Source organism: Bos indicus, chromosome 15 (assembly GCF_029378745.1).
Source record: "Bos indicus isolate NIAB-ARS_2022 breed Sahiwal x Tharparkar chromosome 15, NIAB-ARS_B.indTharparkar_mat_pri_1.0, whole genome shotgun sequence".
Taxonomy (NCBI): Eukaryota; Metazoa; Chordata; class Mammalia; order Artiodactyla; family Bovidae; genus Bos; species Bos indicus.
The window spans coordinates 66,770,195-66,789,920 of record NC_091774.1 but is presented as its reverse complement, the minus strand read 5'-3'; the positions used below and the strand labels follow the sequence as shown (position 1 = coordinate 66,789,920).

The 19,726-nt window shown below is 46.0% G+C and overlaps 1 protein-coding gene across 4 annotated transcripts in view; it reads right to left on the bottom strand.

The window, feature by feature from the left end:
- Window positions 1–11,678: 11,678 nt before the first annotated feature.
- TRIM44 (tripartite motif containing 44) overlaps window positions 11,679–19,726 on the bottom strand; it is a 113,972-nt gene continuing 105,924 nt past the window's right edge. For 2 of the 4 annotated variants that reach the window (XM_070804043.1, XM_070804042.1), the window contains one exon: window positions 11,679–16,628. In XM_070804043.1, the coding sequence (XP_070660144.1) occupies window positions 16,315–16,628 (314 nt within the window). In that variant the 3' untranslated portion in view covers window positions 11,679–16,314. The remainder of the gene's footprint in view (window positions 16,629–19,726) is intronic. The other 2 variants (XM_070804045.1, XM_070804044.1) reach the window with 2 other exon arrangements.

Below are 19,726 nucleotides of genomic sequence, written 5' to 3'. Positions count from 1 at the left end.
ATTAAATGGAGCCTGCCTGCAAGGAAAATGGGGTCCGGGGAGAAGATGTACAGAGTAACCCAGGGATAGAGAAAAAATACAAACAAAAACCTCGGATGAAGAGTGATGGCTCTTGTTTTGAGGAAGAGGCTGCTGATTAGTGCTCCTGGCTGGTAGAAACGAGACACAGCAGGAATGAGGATTTACTTTGGAGGAGCAAAGGCTGGAAAGTGGCCAGGTGGCTGAATCGTGTCGGGCTCAAGTCACAGGCTAGTGTTTCTAAACCCCAGGGAGAAGACCAAGGGGTTGGGATTGCAGAGCCACAAGGGATGGGGAACGTCATTTCACTTCCTCTGTTTTAATGGCCAAAGAGATGAATTTTTCTTCCTCTCATGGTAGGGAGCTCTGAGGAGCATTTCCAGTGACCAGAAGTCAGGTCCTTAACTCATTTCCTTCGCCCTAGCGACCCCAGTGACTTGAAGGTCACAGGAAGAAGATGGGATTGCACTAGGAACCTGGGCATCCTTCAGCCAAGCCCATTAATCCCTTCCTCTTCAGGGTTTGTGCTTCTTCAGTTTGGCTTGAGTGATGCAAATCCATTCTTCCCAGTAAAACAAATTCATCTCATTAGCATCTCAGAGAATATCCTGTGATTGCAGGAAGGAAATCTATGATTGCCAGTCTAAATACAGAGGTCTCGGTGATTTTCAAAACAATTGTTGGCTGAGCTGAGCAGGCGGTGAGAAACCCACCTCGATTTTCTGTAGAGTAGTCCTCTACGTCAGTGGCCCCCACTAGGGACTGGTTTTGTGGAAGACAGTTTTTCCACAAACCAGGGGTGGGAGGATAGCTTGGGGACGATTCCAGTGCATTATATTTTTTTGGCACTCTACATCAGCTCCACCTCAGATCATCAGGCATTAGATCCTGGAGGTTGGGGACCCCTGTTCTACATGGAAGAATTCTAAGATAGTTAGCTAGTCTTCTGTTGATGGATACTTAGGTCATTGCCAGACATTTGCCATTAAATACAATGCTACTTGGACACTCTCATGCAAAAACAAAAAACAAAAAAACTTAACATGTGTCGTATTTCTTTCAGTTAGATTTCTAGACATAAGATTGAATATAGCCAAATTTCCTTTCCAAGCCCTTTTCCTCCCCAAGTCTTTGTTATCCTTCATCAATCAATTATAATAATGCTAATATTAATCACAACTACCTTATTTCTTGAGGAGTTACTATGTGCCAGGCACTATAGTAAGCACTTGCCATGCGTATTCTTATTGGTCATCTCGTCAACCCAGAAAGGTAGGTTCTATTATTACCCCCATTTTAGAGGTGAGGAAATAGAGGCACAAGGTCTGTAAGTTACTTGTTTAAAGTGACTTATAAATGTGAGACCCAGCCCAGGCATTCCGATCTATTAATTCACTCAAAAAAGAACCTGTCTTTATTTTAGAAAGAGAGAGTTTGGGTAAAAGGTAGAGTGAACTTGGCCACCACTGCAGGGAAAGGAATCCAACTGGAAGCATATTATTGGACGTGTCAGCATCTTGAGTCTTCATTAGCAAATCTTTGGATTTGGTGTTAGTACAAGGACACTAAGCTCAAGGTCACACGAGGATTTCATTCCAGCTGTGCCTACAAAACCTCTTTTTTAAAATGCATAATCCAGTTGACCTGAGTAGTTGTTTCATTAATCTCTGCAAAACAATTGAAGTGATTTTTCCCCCCTCAGTACCTGGCTGTCTTGTTGTTCTGTTCTATCAGGCTAACAGTCCCTGAAATGAGATGGTGGTAAATCTGGTTCAAGGCCATAGGTGATGTGCATTCCTAGGAACGAAATCCTTGAAAGACGTGCAACATCATAATTAGAATTGGGGACCACTCAGGCAATTGCGTTTTCCAGGCATGTTTGTGTCCATGAGCTCCTCTGGTGATGTACCTTTGTCCCCGGGAGAGAAAGGGTCAGAAACAGCTAAGGAAAGGGGTGAGAAGGAGGAGGCAGAGGAAAGACAGCTGCTCCAGCAAGTGGAGATATTTATTCCTTATTGTTGAGCAGTGCTCTCGTTACATTCCACTGGATCTAATAATCGCCTAAGAAAACACCACCCTGTGTCTCTTCCTTACTTGGAAGGGCATGAACCCTACTAGGAGACAGCCTGTGACCACATGGGGAGTATCCCGCATGCTTTCTATCTAAGGAACAGCGTCATCACTAAACCATCAGCCTGACGACACACACACGTGTACTCATGTCCAGTCGGTTAGGGGTGAGTGCTGGTGTCAAAGTGTCACTAAAATTGTAATGAGGTAGAGAACCATACTTTCAAGAAGTCCGTTCAGGGAGATACTTGTGTGGAACTGCAAGGGATGCTCTAACAGCCATTTGGAAGTGGGTGGGACGAGACCCCAAAAGAATAATTTGGAATAACAACAGATGGTCTTTTCTAAAAAGGGGAGTCAGGGCTTTTGTCTCTGTGAGTGTGTGGAATGCAAGTGGGAACTGCCTAGACTGCCTGTGCACCACACTCAGAGAAAGGTGCCTCGCACCCTTTCCTCAAGTAAATGTTGACCTCATCCTTGAAGAACGGCAGTTTGGACGGGTGCCAAGTGTGCGTTCTTCCCAGTGTGCCCACATTTTCCTCCAGTGTTTCATGCATGCACACGCATGCACACACACACACACACACACACAACACACACACACATTCACTGACATCTCCCATTCCTGTTCTGCTGCCTGCCACACTGATGCCCCCACAAGTGCATCTGAAGGTTCAAGGCTAAAGCACCAAGGACGGCGTTTGAGAATGGTCCATAGTCAACTCTGTTAGAGGCCAAACACAAATGCCTTTCTTTAGTGACCTTAATTTCCCAGTGCTGGAAATGGATGTAACTGTTAAGCTGGGAACAAAAGGGCTGACCTATCTACAAGGCTTACTGAGCACCTTCACCCCGATGCGTGCTGTGCTGTTACGGTAGGGGTCTCCATAGTGGCCAGTGCAGCTTTTACTTGTCCCAACAGTAACCCCAGAACGCAGCCTGGAAAAGAGAGCCCACATGTTGGGGGGAGAGAGAACCAGAGAGAGAGAGAACTATAAATATGTAGGGAGAGCGAGAGAGAACCATAGCTTGGTTCCAGCTGGTGCCACTCTGACAAGAAAGCTTGCAGAAGGCTCAATGCTAATGTCTGCTCTGGACCGAGAGTAAGAACCCCAGCCTATGCAGTGCTTCTCTTCGGTATCAAAGAAGGACTCTTGGGGTGTCCCCTACAATGTTCTAATGTGGACTCTTGGGCCAATAAACAGACTTTCTGTTCTGGGAGAGAGTAGCTAAAGCAAGGCAGAAGCTTAGGTTTCCCAACAGCCGTATGACCTTAGGCAATCATTTCATCTCTTTAGGCCTCAGTTTTTTCACCAGTTAAATGAGGTCAGCTGGGCTCAGCCCTAAATCCGTGCTTCCTAAAACTGTTAGAGGGAATGCCTTAAAAGAATGGCCTACTCTTTCTTGAGGTTCCACAGTGCAACTGAATGTATGAAAAGGTTTGGGAGGTCCCACAAGAAAGAAACCCGCTCAGCGTCGTCTAGCCCACTCTTCCGCTCGCCCGTCTACTCAACTACTGCAGTTTGCCACGGCTTATGCACTTCTGGTGTCGGTCTGCTCGGCCTGCAGTAACACCGCACCATGAACCGGATGGCTTTTCAAGAGGAATTCCTTCATTTCTCACAGCCCAGCAGGCTGAAGTCTGAGGTCCCAGCCAGGTCCTGGTGAGGGCCCTCTAGTGGGCTGCAGAATGCTGACTTCTTGAACACTCACGTGAGAGCTCACACTCATGACCTAATTACTCCATAAAGGAGTAACACCATTACACTGGGAGTTAAGATTTCAACATAGGAACCTGGGGGTAACTGGGATATTACGCCCAAAGTATATTTGGGCAAATGTCACTCTCATGAAGTCTACATGAGTCTAATTCTCCTGGGCAGCCCCAGTTCGGGTGCTCCTCCCCACCCCATGCTCACACATCTGCATGGACACGTCCACACACACACACAGGAAGAAGGGCTGGGATTCTCAGAGGAAGCATCTTTCCATTCCCGCTGTCACTTGCAGCTTTGTTAAGACCTTACAATGTTAGAGCCAGGGAGACAGAGAGATCCTCCAGTCCAGCTGACTCTAGCCCTCATTTTACGAGTATTGAGAGACGGAAGCTGACCTGCCACGTGCTGCACAGCTTGTTAGTGGCAGAGCAGGGATGACCCTTAGGTTTCATAACTCTCTTCCCTCTTCTGAAGGAAGGTACCTTTTGATGACACCATGCGCGTGGGCACTCATGCTGGGGTGCTGCTGCTGCTGCTGCTAAGTCGCTTCAGTCGTGTCCGACCCTGTGCGACCCCACAGATGGCAGCTCACGAGGTTCCCCCGTCCCTGGGATTCTCCAGGCAAGAACACTGGAGTGGGTTGCCATTTCCTTCTCCAATGCATGAAAGTGAAAAGTGAAAGTGAAGTCTTTCAGTCGTGTCCGACTCTTAGCGACCCCATGGACTGCAGCCCACCAGGCTCCTCGGTCCACGGGATTTTCCAGGCAAGAGTACTGGAGTGGGGTGCCATTGCCTTTTCCGCATGCTGGGGTAGATGTCGCTAAAGGTGTTGCCCAGTTTTCTGCGTCAAGATGTAATATCTGGAGTAACTATGGATACGAATGCTATCAAGATGTCAGTCCACAAATATTTCTGAACGTCTATTTTGTGTCAGGCAATCAGTAGTACAGTGGTGAACAAACAATACAAACTTTAAAGAAGTACAGATATGAAAGTGTAGTTGGGCAGGTGTGTAGAGAGGGCTGCGAAAGTAGCCCTCAGGGGAGCTAGAGGCTGAAGAGACAAGCCAGTGTGGGGCAAGATGAGGACAGGCTCCATCCACAGCCCCGGGCGGGCTCCATTTTGACGAGGGGTGGTCATCACTACACAGTGGTGAGCTGCCACTTATGAAGCCCCTCCCATGTGTCGGGGACTAAGCCCCACAGGTGGATCCAGCTGCTGATTTAATTCCTCAGACTTACTTAAGAACAGAGCCAGTACTAGAACCCAGTCTGTCCGCTTCTAAAAGTAAGTCTCAGGAGGAAGCTCATTCCATTTCCTGAGGACAGAGGACCACACACTGTTCTTTGTCCTGGAGCTGTAACACTGGGGTTAAGTGGCTCTTAATGTTATAGTTTCTCCCTAACAGTTTAGGCTACGTTTTACTTTTCACTTCATTCCGTCACTCTTAGGTCCACCCTCCACAGACCCTCCTCTTCCTCAACAGATGCCACACACAAAATCAATTACATCCTATTATCTAATGCCAGTGTTGTTTATACCCCAGGAGGGAGAAAAATATGCTTTTATGAGTGCAGACTTTATTTTTTCCATTCTGTCCCCTCCCAGGAGGGAATTTCAATATTTCTTCTGAAATCAGACATTGTATGGGGGTTTGGAGTGGCGAGGGGATGGATACGTACCCCACCTTATTCATTTTCTCTTCTGAGGAAGGGTCTCAGCTGTTTTTCCTCCCAAATTGAATTCTCTTACTCTTGAAGAATGACCCAAGCAAAGAAATTTCGCAAACATCTGAAATCTGAGAATTGGTGCCTGGAATCCATGAGGCTCATAGTTTCCAGATGGGGAGGCCGGAAGAGGAGGTGGAGGGGCAGAGGAAGGAGGGCGGGAGGATGAAAGGCAGGGGGAGCCTGAACTCTGGCTCACTCTGCCTGCCCCGTGAGCCAGGCCAGCCTCTCATATGTTCCGCAGGTCTGCCATCTGATGGCGTGCCAGGCCCGAAGAAACGCCACAGTCGTGCACGACCTCGTGAGACCATTCCAGTGATTACTGGGAAGTAAGTCATCATAAAATTGTCTCTTCTGAGGGCGGAGACTGGCTTCTGGAGCACAATATGAAAGAAAGCCCATTGCCTGGCTATCAAGAAGGGCATAAACACTCCAGATGGATTTTCTCACCATCTCAGAAACGGCAAAAGACCAGACGCTTCTAGAAATCTTGGCTTCTCTACACCACTTAACCAGATGCAAGAGTGGACCCCCAGGTGACCTAATTCTTCCTCCACATGTCTTGTCCTCATGCCAGAGGCGGGGAGAGAGGTTTAAAAGGCAACCTAGCTTTGAGTAAATCAACAGGCAAGTATAGTTTGGCCATAAGTGGGCTAGGTACGGCCTCAGAAGGAATACCCTTTTTTGATCAGATAGGCCAGTATCTCAGGCCACACAGGCCAGAGGGAAAAAAAGGAGTTTGGGGAAAATAGATCACACCCACCTGTTAGCAAATGGGAAAGTGGGTTAAGTGCTGAGGAAAAATACCCATTTTTATTGTTATCAGTGATTTCTTTACCATCATCTCCACCCACAGTCACCACGCTAACTCTCACCACCACCACCATCACCCCTGCCCCCCCCCCCCCCCCCCCCACCAAACCAAGGAGCAATCTTACTTGTCTGTCATGGTTCTTCCCACTTGGAACAGGCTCAGTGTGACACTGGGATAGTCATACAACTGGGTCAAAAGGTCCTAGAAGCCTGGACGTGTGGAGAGAAACCAAACACAGAAAAGTTCCTTCCAATTAACACCTGCAGTTTCCCGATGTCCTCATACAAATGGCGAGGCAGCAAACAGCCACCCTTAAGCCAGAGGACTACACCTGGACCCCGTGTTTTCAAGAGCCAAGCACTCAGGCTCCTCGTAACCTGAACTCCTGGCCTGGGACATGTACGTGTTGAACTACTCTCTGGCTTGGGGAGAGAGAGCAGGCAGGGGTGAACGTACCCTGTAATGGCATGACTTCAGCAGACCATTCATCTCACACTGAGGCATGCAGGGAAACTGCCTGCCTCCTCACACTGAGCAGTGCCCAGAATTTATGAACTTCTTCAGAGTATGATGTGAGTCTGGGTCTGAGCCAGGCATTATCATCAGGAAAAGGTGGACAATTTCCCTCTCCCTCCCCTCTCCTTTTCCTATTGCTGACTGTATTGTTCAGACACGAGCTGCGATTTAATCCCTTCTGCTGCTAAGGGTGTTGGAGAAGGCAATGGCACCCCACTCCAGTACTCTTGCCTGGAAAATCCCATGGACAGAGGAGCCTGGTAGCCTGTAGTCCATGGGGTTGCTAAGAGTCGGACACGACTGAGCGACTTCACTTTCACTTTTCACTTCCATGCATTGGAGAAGGAAATGGCAACCCACTCCAGTGTTCTTGCCTGGAGAATCCCAGGGACGGGGGAGCCTGGTTGGGCTGCCGTCTGTGGGGTCACACAGAGTCGGACACGACTGAAGCAACTTAGCAGCAGCAGCAGCTGCTGCTAAGGGTGTTACAGAATACTAGTTGTCATGTAGTCATAAAAAGTACTTAAGTAAAAGAAAGAATGCATGAAAGAAAAGAAAGTAGGAAAAAAAAACAGTAGCAAATGACAAAACTCATCATTATTACAAGCAAAAATTAGATAGGCAGGGGAAAATCCTTGCCTGTATAACCAGGTGGAATGCAGTTGGTTAACTTAGATCATTTCTATCTATAATCAACAGGGCATGTGCTTTTACAATCATGCAGTGTTCAAAGCAGTGCATCTTGGAAGAAGGGATAGTTCCAGTCCCATGCTTATAAATTTCTTTTATCTTAGGGTCATCAGATGAGGGCTGAGTTGCCACAAAGTGCTCAATGACCCATGGGAAATGAATCATGTTTCCATTCCAGGGCTTAATATATGCATTACATCACTATTAGAAGCAAGCGACTCTGTGGTGGGTGGCTCTGACGTGGATTAAGGTCAAAAGTGGCCCTGGAGACCAAATTCCCTGATGAGAGTTTGCCGCACAGCTCCATGTGTTCTTTGCTTCTGAATTCTTTCTTTTCCTAGCAACAACTACTAAATACCAGCTTCCCAGGCTGGTTTTATGAGGTTTATTCTTCTTGCAGCAAAGAACTGGAGAAATACAAGGGAGACTCTGTTACTACAGGTTAAATTGTGTTATACTCAACTTGTGGAGAGGGTCCAGTTTCCTTTTATTATACCCCAATTTTGCTGTAATGACTGTTGCTTGAAATAAATGAGCAATTGACGGGGGGTTAGAGATAACAGCGATGCTTAAGTGATTTTTATGGTAGTAGTATTTGTTGTAACAGAATTTGACCTGTATTCTGGTTATTAGTTTTACTCATCACATTGGAAACGTGGCACTTCCATTGTTCATGCCGTTATATGCAAAGCGCTGGAGCATGAAAGTCACTTACAAAGCTGTGAAAAGAAACTCTATTCACAAAAGGCTCCTGGAACAGTAAAACCTCGGGCAGGGGGATGTTCTGTTTTGTTAAGCTAAAGGTTCTGGATAGTCCCAGGTTTATTCCTTTAACCCCTAAAAAGGAAATTTGTTTCATTCTTTTGTACCATTTGTGATAGACATATTTCTAAAATTTGATATGGAAATTCTTGCTTTCTTCTGAGCATAATTAATTTCAGGTCATCATTTTGAGTATAATTATATGGTCCTATTAAATGGCAACCCACTCCAGTGTTCTTGCCTGGAGAATCCCAGGGACAGGGGAGCCTGGTGGGCTGCTGTCTATGGGGTCACACAGAGTCGGACACAACTGAGTAAATTCACTTTCATTTTTCACTTGCATGCATTGGAGAAGGAAATGGCAACCCACTCCAGTGTTCTTGCCTGGAGAATCCCAGGGACGGGAAGCCTGGTGGGCTGATGTCTATGGGTCGCACAGAGTCGGACACAACTGAAGCGACTTAGCAGCAGCATATGGTTCTATGATATGAGCGTTTAGAAATTGAGATGTAAAGAGCTATTTTGGGCACTAAATACCACCCTAAAACAGTGGTTTTTGAGCTCTTCAGTCTATTTAAACTTTTTTTTTTTTTGGTCTTCTGTGTTGCTGTCAGCTCTTTTTCCTTCTTGATTTAAGTTTCCTTCTTGATTTAAGTCTCCGCTAGATATCTGTTTCTCGCCCTTAATCTGTGGTAGTCTTGGAAACCAGACAGCAAACATTTACAATTATGTGTGAAACAGGAATAAATAGGTTCTGAGTAGGTGCTTTATGGGGAGACAGATGGCCCTTCTCTTACGTGTTTGCTTCATACTATTTATTTCAACTCATCAGAAGCCTTCTTTACTCGCTTCTTAGTTCTCAGTCATTTTTAAATGGGTCCAGCCAAGGTTTCAGATCTTTCCAGTTCTGCCTCAATTACTCATTGTCAAACCACTTGTGTTGTGTGGGTTTTGTTCAAGAAGTAGGGATAGGTGAAGCTAGCTGAGCCCTAGGAAAAGAGCTGTGACTGACTCCCGAAACTGGTGTGAAGCTTGTGGACCCTTTTGGTAAGGCAAATCGTATGCTATGGCCACGATGGCTCAACTCAGTAAATGAACTATAAAACAGACAAGCTCCCTTTACGGTCCCTTGCTAAGAATATGAAGCTGGCCTGATGTCAAGCTGTTGGAGACGCCTTCAAGATGTTTAATTAAATGACAGACTCGGTGTCAGAGATGGCTGACTTTGGGGATTCTAAGGCTAAAGCCCAAGAAGCCAAGGCTTTGCCTCCGCTGGTGATTTAATGATTTATGGCCTTGGAAGAAAGGAGATAAAGCAAGTTTAGTAATTCCTTCCTTCCTGAAGTGCAGTTTCAGGCCAGAGAGGATTTCACTCTTCTCCTTAGCCTTCCTTTTCTCACTGTACCTCTGTATTTCACAAACTGTATAAAACAAGGCCTAAAAGGACAAATCCCTTCGCCCCAAGGCCACACTGCATGTGTTTGTGGGGAGGATGTGCGTGGGTGATGTTGTTCACTAGCATAAGGTAGAATCAGTGCAGCTAGGAGAGGAGCTATTGGGAGCTGGGGTTTTATGTCAATTGCTGCTATGCTCTGCTTAGTGGCTCAGTCATGTCTGATTCTTTGCGACTCCACGGACTGTAGCCCACCAAGCTCCTCTGTCCATGGGATTCTCCAGGCAAAAATGCTGGAGTGGGTTGCCATGCCGTCCTCCAGGGGATCTTCCCAAGCCAGGGATTGAACCCGGGTCTCCCATACTGCAGGCAGATTCGTTACCATCTGAGCCACCAGGGAAGCCCAAGTCAGCTAGATCTGGGTTTAAATCCCACCTTTTCATTTATCGGGGTGTGACCTTGGACATAGCTTTTAACTCTCTGATGCCTGAGCAATAAAATAGAGAATAATATCAGTGCGATGAGAATTAAATAAGATAATGTAAAAAGCAATGAGGACAGTGCCTGGTCCGGAAAAAGAGCTCACTAAATGGTAGCTGTTATTTAACAAAATGAATGATTTAGCCTGAAGACTGTCACATTGAACAAGGAATTAGCACAGACACTCTGCTCAGCCAGTTATTGACCTTGTTTCCTTTTCTGTGACGTCTTCTTTTCTTGCTAATACCGGCAGCCTGACTTTCGGCCGGGTGTACCCACCTCTGGTGTCTTGTTAAGGCCAGGAGATAGTTCAAACCAGCTGCAATTTCACTCTTTTATGAGTGTGAAGGAAATGGGGCCACCTGTAAGTTGGACCAAGCAAAGATCAATGAGACAAAATAAAGAGTTGTAGCTTTCAGAGGGAAAGACGATAAAATGAGAAAAGGCTGGGGCAGTGGGATGTGGTATTGAGTTGCTGGCACCAGGAAGCAGGGAAGAAAACCTCCAAACACACTGTGGTTTGTTAAAACACCGAGACTCCCAAGTACCACAGTGCTTGGCAGCCCCATCTCACCGGGCAGAAGTGTCCTCAGCAGCTGGGGAGGTTATGAGACGGGAGGAAGTGGGCCTAATGGTTACTCCAGGAGACAGGGAGTCTGCTGGCCTGGCTCACTGGGTGACCTTGGGTGACTGACTTGCTCTAGAACCCTTACTGGAACAACTTCTCCAAAGTTCATACAGCCCCCAGCTAACTAAAGGGGTCTGATGGAGACAAATTTGTTAAAAAAATTGTTTTAGAGCAGGGCTCATAAACTGCAGCTCCTCCAGACACTCTTGCTGGTAGGTTTTTAAAAACTGAATTTTAATACCTTTAGGTAGGACTTGTACTTTCTAATTCATACAGTATCTACTATCTTGAGTTTTCACATTTCGCCTCTTGGTTTTAATGCATCCTTGGCTCCTAGTATTACAAACCGGATGCGAACTGCTTCATTTATAACTTAATTCTATCTCTTCATCAGTTGTATCAAATGTGTACTTCTAAGATTCGCCAAAGATGATTTTGCTGGCCTAACTGTAATTTGCTCTATGAAAACATTTTCTTTTTCCCTAGAAAATATGGTAAAGATTAAAGTTTGATCACCCCCTTGGGCTAATCCAAATTGTAAAGCTTTAACATTATTTGAAAACATCATTCAGGACCAAGCATTCTTTACTTTATAAACTACTTTGCTCAGAAAATTTAATGTAGGCATGGATCGTTTCACTTTGAGGAGAAAACGTCTCTTTAAATAACTATGAATTTTCAATCTGTCCTTCTGCAACTCCCAGAGACCTCCTAAGTCACTCCAGAGAAGTCAGGGCGAAGAAGCATCCCATCTCTCATAACCAAACCACCATCATGTGCGGCATAATCATGGTTAAGAGTGCAGATCCCCGTGAATATTTACACCTAGCATGGTCCTTTGTGCAAAACTCTGAGAGACAAATGGTATTTCCAGGAATAGTTTATTGATTTCCAAATGCACAGGGGCACCGAGTCCAAACATCCTGGGATAGTGGTAAATCTCTCTTACAAAATAATTTACAGCAAGAAAATGATATACTGCAACATTAACTCAAACGTGTAATTCCCTTGAAAGATTGAGTGTTCCCTTGTTTAATGTAAAGGGTGAAAGGGGAAGATGACGGAGGAGGGAATGTGACAGTGTGCAGGTAAACAGGCAGAGGACGATGGATTCGTTGGTTCTCCCCATCCATGTAGTCACTGTAGAAAGACTGGTTGCTAATACTCCCATGGAGTATAAATCCGCTGTCCCCTCAAGGTCATACCAAGCCCAGCATGGTATGACCTGGCCCTGTGGCATTTCTGTACCAGTATACCACAAGTGTTGTAATTAATTTATTTTTATTTTCCTGCTCCGGCACCTGTTCTGCTGTTTCTGGTGTGTTCTCGGGCCTTATAGCTCTTGGCATGAGATGGAGTGGGACTTGGAATGAGCTGGAGTGGGACTTCCAACACACTGTTGGGAAAGGCAGTATTAATGAGATCTAAAGTCTCCTCTGTAGGCCCTTTTTTGGTTTGTTTTTCTCAGGGCTAGGCTGAGTCCACTCATAATGAGATCGATTTGTTTTTTAAACAAGAGATTTTAGATGTGCTAGGCACATAGTAAACATGCAACTGATTTTCTTATGGAAAAGCATGTGTCGAACAGCTATTATGTGAGTGTGCCAATTTCAGGTATGGGCAAGAGAATATTGTCTAGGTGGAGGAAAGAGCTCCCTAAGCCCTACCACTCTCACCAGTTATGAATTCTTCAGCCATGCCCTCAGGCCTGACTGGAGTGTTCAGACTCTCAGGTCACCGAAATGGCTGGGTATCCAAATTTCCCATATCATTAGACATCCTGGAGTAGGGCTGGAGTGTAAATTCCTTCAGGGCTGTCACCTTGGCTCAGCTTTAGGAGCTGACAAGCTTTGCTGAGGCACTGCCCTTCCTATAAGCATCTCTTGAGCAAGCACCACAGCTCCATTACCTGGTGGCGCTTGTGATCAGAGCCGGCAGCAACCTCTGCGTGGTATGTAAGATAATGAGGGGACTGCTCTGCAGTTCCCTTGGTTGTTAAACTGAGAGTGCGTGTATGTGGACATATACACATCAGGTATTTGCAGGGACGTCTATATTCACTGGACTTTGAATTGCCACATCCTCACAGGGCACAGACTAGCTAGGCTTACTAGAATATGAAGATTTCCTTTGCAGCAGCAGGCATTTTCAAATAGAGAGCAGAACACTGCTCACTTTCACTATTTCTGAGAAGTTCCACATTCCTAATGGCCTAGAAACACTTTATTTATGGGCTGCGTGCATGCTCAGTAGTGTCTGACTCTTTGAGCCTGGTCTGTAGCCTGCCAGACTCTTCTGTCCATGGGATTCTCCAGGCAAGAATACTAGAGTGGGTTGCCATTTCCTTCTCCAGATCTTTTCCTCCCAGGGATCGAAGCTGCGTCTCTTGTATCTACTGCATTGGCAGGCAGGTGTTTTACCAGTTGAGCCATTGGGGAAGCCCAGTGACTGGCCTAGATGGCTTCAACTCCCCCTTATTTATGAGGGATGGCACCAAAAAGGAAAGGCCTCCTCCCATTCCTGGGGGCAGGCTCAAGTTAGCCACATGTACTTAATGTATCTGCTAAACTGGAAGAATAAGGCTACCCTGATGCCATTTCTGGGCCCAAACTACTGCCATGAAATGTCACTGTGAAAAAGAATCCTTAGAGTGGAATGGTCAGACTGTAGCAGGGGAACCCACAGCTTTTTCTGTGTTTTAGAGATACATATAAGTTAAGAAGGGAGAAGGAAATGGCAACCCACTCCAGTGTTCTTGCCTGGAGAATCCCAGGGACAGCGGAGCCTGGTGGGCTGCCGTCTATGGGGTCACCCAGAGTCGGACATGGCTGAAGCGACTTAGCAGCAGCAGCAGAGTTAGGAAGAGCCGGGTACAAAAATCTGGCTCCCGTACTTCCTAGTTGTGTAACTCAAGACAAATAACTCTTACCTACAAATCCGTATTATCATCTGAGAAAAGGGGCCTTGGTGCAGGGTCCTCAATATTTAAAATCATTTCCCTTTTTGGGGTGTCAGAGCAGAGACTCCAGGCACTTTTTGGAATTGCCCTGGATTTAATGACACCAAATCAAAGATCAGACCTCCTCTTAGCCTCGGATACCCAACCTTTTTGGAAGGCATCCAGGGATTGCTGTGAGGACCCAATTCATTCTGAAGACAGTCATTACCTGTCTCCCTTGCTGACTTCTCCGTAGGGATGTCTGCAAACCCTGCAGCCAGGCAGGACACAATTTGGAGCAACTCTACTGACCTGGTAGGAGGGAGGCCTCCTCGTGCTGGGGCTTAAGGCCAAGCAGCCTGCTCCAGCTTTGGGGAAGCTGGTACCACTGCAGGAAGCATCCTAGCTCTTGTGTTGATAGATGCTGCCAGCAGGAACTCAGGAGCCTGGGCAGAAGCTGCTGTGCCATGTTTAATGCGTCCCTGGTTAAAGTTTTATCAGGTACTGAAGACAGCGGGAGCCCATAAAGCAGATCTGAAATCCTTTCTAGGTAAAAGCCAAAGTGCTTTCCTCAAGGATTATAGAGATATAATAATTTATTGAGACAGGCTGGTATGTATTTTTATATTTCCATTCATATCCATTGCATAAATGCCTGGGTTTCCCAAATACTGATTTAAAGTAACAGCTTATGATCAGTTATGGAGGAGCCAATAAGCTGTCCATTGCTAAGATAAGGCTGCCTCTTGGAGATTAAACAATGATTACTGGTAAAGACAACACAAGCTTCCAAATCCTAGAGTCTTCTTAATCTTCTGATTTTTTAAACCCTTTTTGAGAATGGCCACTGGTCTTCCTTTAAAGGTAGTTGCATTGGATGTGGCTGGGGGATGTAATTAGTGGTATGCCAAAATCTCCAGTTTTTTGTGGGCAGAAAGGTAAAGCACCGAACATGTCTCAGCCATTTGTTGGCCACCAGTTTAAGAGAAAAAAAAAAACAAAAAAAAAAACCAGCCCAAACCACTCTCAGCCCCCAGTGTCCCTCATGATTTAGTGAGCTGGGGTACTCTTAACTGAGAAGCGTATACGCCTGGTAGCTTCCTGGAGTCAAAGAAACAGTCATTTCATAGCATGCACAGGATTGAACAGTGATATAAACAGGATTCCGACAGTAAGCGCTATTTCTACCTCATAACCACTCTGCACACACACATCAGTTGGCCCTAAAGCTTTGTTGACAGGTGTACAGGTCACAGGCAGGCAGGCAGGAAAAGAGGAAGATCCCCCGATGCAGGCTCCTTTGGTTCTGCCTCAGAAGCACTAGGAGTCTGGGTCCTGAGTCAGCAGAAGCCCCAAGGCTCTTGGATGTATGCAGTTCCAATTGTACTTCTCAGAAGTGAACACCCAAATACCACTAACGGCAGAGGAGGGGGAACACACAGCCCACTTGCAAATAAAAGTCCTCTGCGAAGTCTCCCGTTTTATCTTTAGAGTTTATGTATATGAACATTCTATTTCATAATGTAACTGTGTTTGTTTTATCCGAAAATAACATCATTCCCTGACTCCAAAACATTTGTTAAGTCAAAACTGCTGCTGCAGAAGATGCATGCTCTTCAGTTTACAGTTCTGTGTTCCCTAGTACATCACTGCTTACTTGGGAGTAAAAAGCTTGGCTGTAAGGAAATGTGATTCAGGAGTGGGGAGAGGCCAGAGTCCAACCACGGTGAGTCTCCGCTCACAGCGTGTAAGAGGGGAGAGGCAGGGGGTGGGAGATGATCTAGAGGTGGGGAGTGCCGGGCCGGAGGAGTCCTCCCCTGGAGTGAAAGGAAGGTCTGTCTGCCATTGGGTGGAGCTCAATTCACACACCACAGAGGGCCAAGTATCCTCCCCACTCTGCACTGAAGCCAAATCAGGCTCAGCTAGGGGGAGAGGAGCAAAACCTACAGAGCAAATTCCCATTTGTGACACACATTCCAGACTTTCATGATGTGGCGAGACCCCTAAAACCTCAGAATCCACTCAAATAATTCAGGTTCCATCAGATCCTTTACTGACTATTTTGGAAACCTAGGCAATTTGAGTTCAGAAATATTTATTTCGATTTCAACTTTTAATCAGACCTTTTTGGTCTCCCCTCTTTTTTTTTTTTTTTTTTTTAGAAAAAGTCATTTCCTTTCTACCTCTTCAATCTTTTTTTTTTTTCACTTCCACAGGATTGAATTATGAATCTGAAGTCCAGGATAACCTCACGTACTAAAAATATCTTTATATATTTCTAACTTTTAACTCTGTCGGTTTTCAAGCCATCCGTCTTATTTCATGAAACCACATTTTCACAGATGTATAATTGGACTTGTAGAGACTAATTACATGGGTTGATTCAGCCCTACTTTCCCCCTCATTTATTCCATGCTTCGATATGAATAAAGTGGGGGGGCGGCATTAGCACAGAGGGAAACAAATCCTGACTGCCCTTCAAGATGATTTCAGCTCCTTCTTAACGAAGTGATACTGTTTGGGTATACACCGTTACAGGGACTGGCTTTCCTGAGGAAGTTCAAAGCAGCTGTTGAGGGAATGACCTGAGGACCCTGTAATTGCTCCTGGTGGAGCACGGGGGCACTTTTCCTTTTCCTACCACGACAAGAGAATGGGAAGCACGGTCAGTAACAGTAAAGCTGGCCATTCCTTGGAGAGCTCTGTGCCTGCTGCAGGTCTGGGAACGCATCTGGCGGAAGCATGTTGCTTGCCGGGCAGCCTCCACCGGGGTCAGAAGCCGCTGCTCACACGCCGTCACATACACGCAAGGGGAAGGGGGGTGTTCCACCGGGGAGGGCGGGCCTTCATGTGCCCTAGTCTTCATCGGTGCCACTACAAAGGAAAGGAGAACCAGTGAGTTGAGACGTCACAAGACGGGAGGCCTGCCTGGCTACTGACAGCAGGCACAGGCTCTGCAGGCACAGGCTCTGCTGTCAGAGCCCCCTGGATGCCAGCGCTACCACTTCGGGCACTGTGGCCAGCGGCATGCTTTTGCACCTCTCCCTGTTCTGATTTCTTTATTTGACTGCAGAGATAATGATGATAATGAAATCTACTTTCTCAGGTTACTGGAGGAATAAATAAGATAATACAGGTAAAATCCCTGTGCCTAGTACACAATAGGTGAATAGCTATTTAAAGGAACAAGTGATTTGTCATAGTATTGTTTTTAGCTTGACAAAATAAATAGCTGGTAAAAATTGGGAGTCTGACTTCCCCTCAGCCTTAAAGCCAGGGCTTCCTAGGTGGCTCAGTGATAAAGAATCTGCCTGCCAATATAGGCAACCCAGGAGACGTGGGTTCAATCCCTTGGCTGGGAAGATCCCCTGGAGGAGGAAATGGGAACCCACTCCTGTGTTCTTGGTTGGATAATCCCATGGACAGAGGAGCCTGGCCGGCTACAGTCATAGGATCACAAAGAGTCGGACGCGACTGAGCACACACACAAACCTTAAAGCCACCTATTGTTAGAAGAGAAAAGCAAAGAGAAGCTATCACTCTGTACACCCAGTGGCACTTCTCACTTGGAATAAAACCAAGGTTTCAATTCATGCCACAGGCACAGTCACTGGATTCAGGTGTCACCACCTCAGAGAAGGTCCTCTATCTCAGTCAGCTCCTTGGTCACTGTCCATCTCCATCTTATTTCTTTCATAGCCCTTATCACGTCCTATAAATCATTTGTTTGCTATTTACGCTTCCCTCTACCCCCGCTAGAGCATAAAAAGAGGAGCAGTGCTGTCTATTTTATCGATGACTGTTTATCTGGCACTAGTACTGTGCTACGCATACAGAAGTGTTCAATAAATAGCTGTTTCTAAAAGGGAGTGAGAAATAAAAATGGGAAGGGAGGGAAGGAAGGTGCTGAAAGGAACAGTCATTCAAAGCTGCCTTGATCAGGGCATCTTGGGTGTTGGTGGTATGTCAGGGGCCAAAAAATGAGTTGTAAGTCTTAGAAGCACAGCTAGAAGCTTAGCTGCTCAGGGTTAGAGCCTTGCTGGCTTGGTCCTTGGAGAGAACACTGTTGATACAGATACTAGCACAAGAAAAAGGCAGGGTCAGTAAAAAGTAGCAAACTTGCCTGGTTTATCCTCCTCCACCACTTCTAGGGGTCACTATCCTGAAAATAAAGAAGGCTGAGCACCGACGAATTGATGTGTTTGAACTGGGGTGCTGGAGAAGACTCTTGAGAGTCCCTTGGACAGCAGGAGATCAAACTAGTCAATCCTAAAGGAAAGCAACCCTGAATACTGGGAGAAGTGGAAGAACTGATGCTGAAGCTGAAGCTTTAATACTGTGGCCACTGGATGTGAAGAGCTGACCCACTGGAAAAGATCCTGATGCTGGGAAAGATTGAGGGCAAGAGGAGAAGGGGGCGACACAGTATGAAAGGGTTGGATGGCATCGTCGTCTCAATGGACATGACTCTGAGCAAACTCCGGGAAATAGTGAAAGACAGGGAAGCCTGGTGTGCAGCAGTTCATGGGGTCACGAGAGTCAGACACGACTCAGTGACTGACAACAGCAACATCCTGAAAATAATAAGAGTCAGCTTGATCAAGTGTGCTGGGACACCAAGCTAAGCGCTCCTCGCCCATTCTTACTATTACTCCTCACAACAATCGTAGGATGCAGGGACTACTATTAATATCATTATGTTCCCCATTTGGCAAATGAGGAAAGCAAAGCTCTGAGAGATGTAAAATCCTCAGCCACAGATAAGATCTGTGTCCTTGAAACTTAGGGATTCATTTTGGCTGGAGAAAGTCTCACAGAGTCAGGCTAGGATACTTGGAAGGGAGGGAAAATCTCCTTCCTCTGGTCAAGACAGGAGTTAGGAAGAAGAAAGGCCTGGGGTGCCTTAGCTCCCAGCTATGACCTAGAAATTTGTTTTTTTAACCTCACGACGGATTATCTATGTCTATATAAAATTAGGGCTGTTTTGCATCCACTTGGGAAAGACTGTAAGGGAAAAATACTCTTGACAACAGACCTGTAGAACTGCTGCTAAGGGTGAAAGCATTTTAAGACACGGAACCTGAAATTAAGGCAAGTGTACTCTAGGAGCCGAAAGAGCCAACCCAGCAGCCTTCACTATCCAAACTCTGCCCTATTCCACTGGCCTATTGTATTCCCTCTTTCTGCCTGTTGTCCAGTCTTGGGAGGAAGGGTGCACGCTTGGAGGGGCTGGTCAGTGAACTGTCATTAAGGAGCAGTGTTTGGTGGCATCCGTCCCAAAGGGAACAAAAGGTCTTTCATGAGAGTGCCTTGGCAGAATCAAGGCACAGTTGGAACTGGCGCCATAGTCTCCCCTCTGGTATTATATCCAAAGCAAGCTCAATGTTCTTTTGTCCATTTTCCTTCAAATCTGAGAGGTCTAGCATCAGCATGTGCCCTTCTCTTAAACTGCGGCTCACTTTTTAGCATTCTTAACTTGAGATACATAGTTTAGAGGGTTCATGAACCTACTGAAATTGTATACAAGATTTTGTCTGTGTGTTCCTTGTCGGACAGAGGCCATAATTTTCATTATACTCAAAAAGGGGTCAACAACCTCCCAAAGCTAAAGTATAATGAAATTATAAATAAGTTTAAGTTCCTTTCACGTGGCCAGGTCCCTTACTATAAGACATGCGGAGTTGACTTGGGGAAAAGATCAGAAGCCCTGACAGATAAAATCTTTTCTCATTATCCTGAAAGAAATCTGTTATGGGGCCTGAATGGTCACACTCACATCACAGTTTAAAAGCATAAGACCTTGGGATTCTGGCACCAACTCTTTTGTGACCCCATGGACTGTAGCCTTTCAGCCTCCTCTTTCCATGGGATCTCCCAGGCAAGAATTCTGGAATGGGTTGCCATGCCCTTTTCCAGAGGATTTTCCTGATCCAGGGATTGAACCCACGTCTCCTGAATTGGCGGGCAGATTT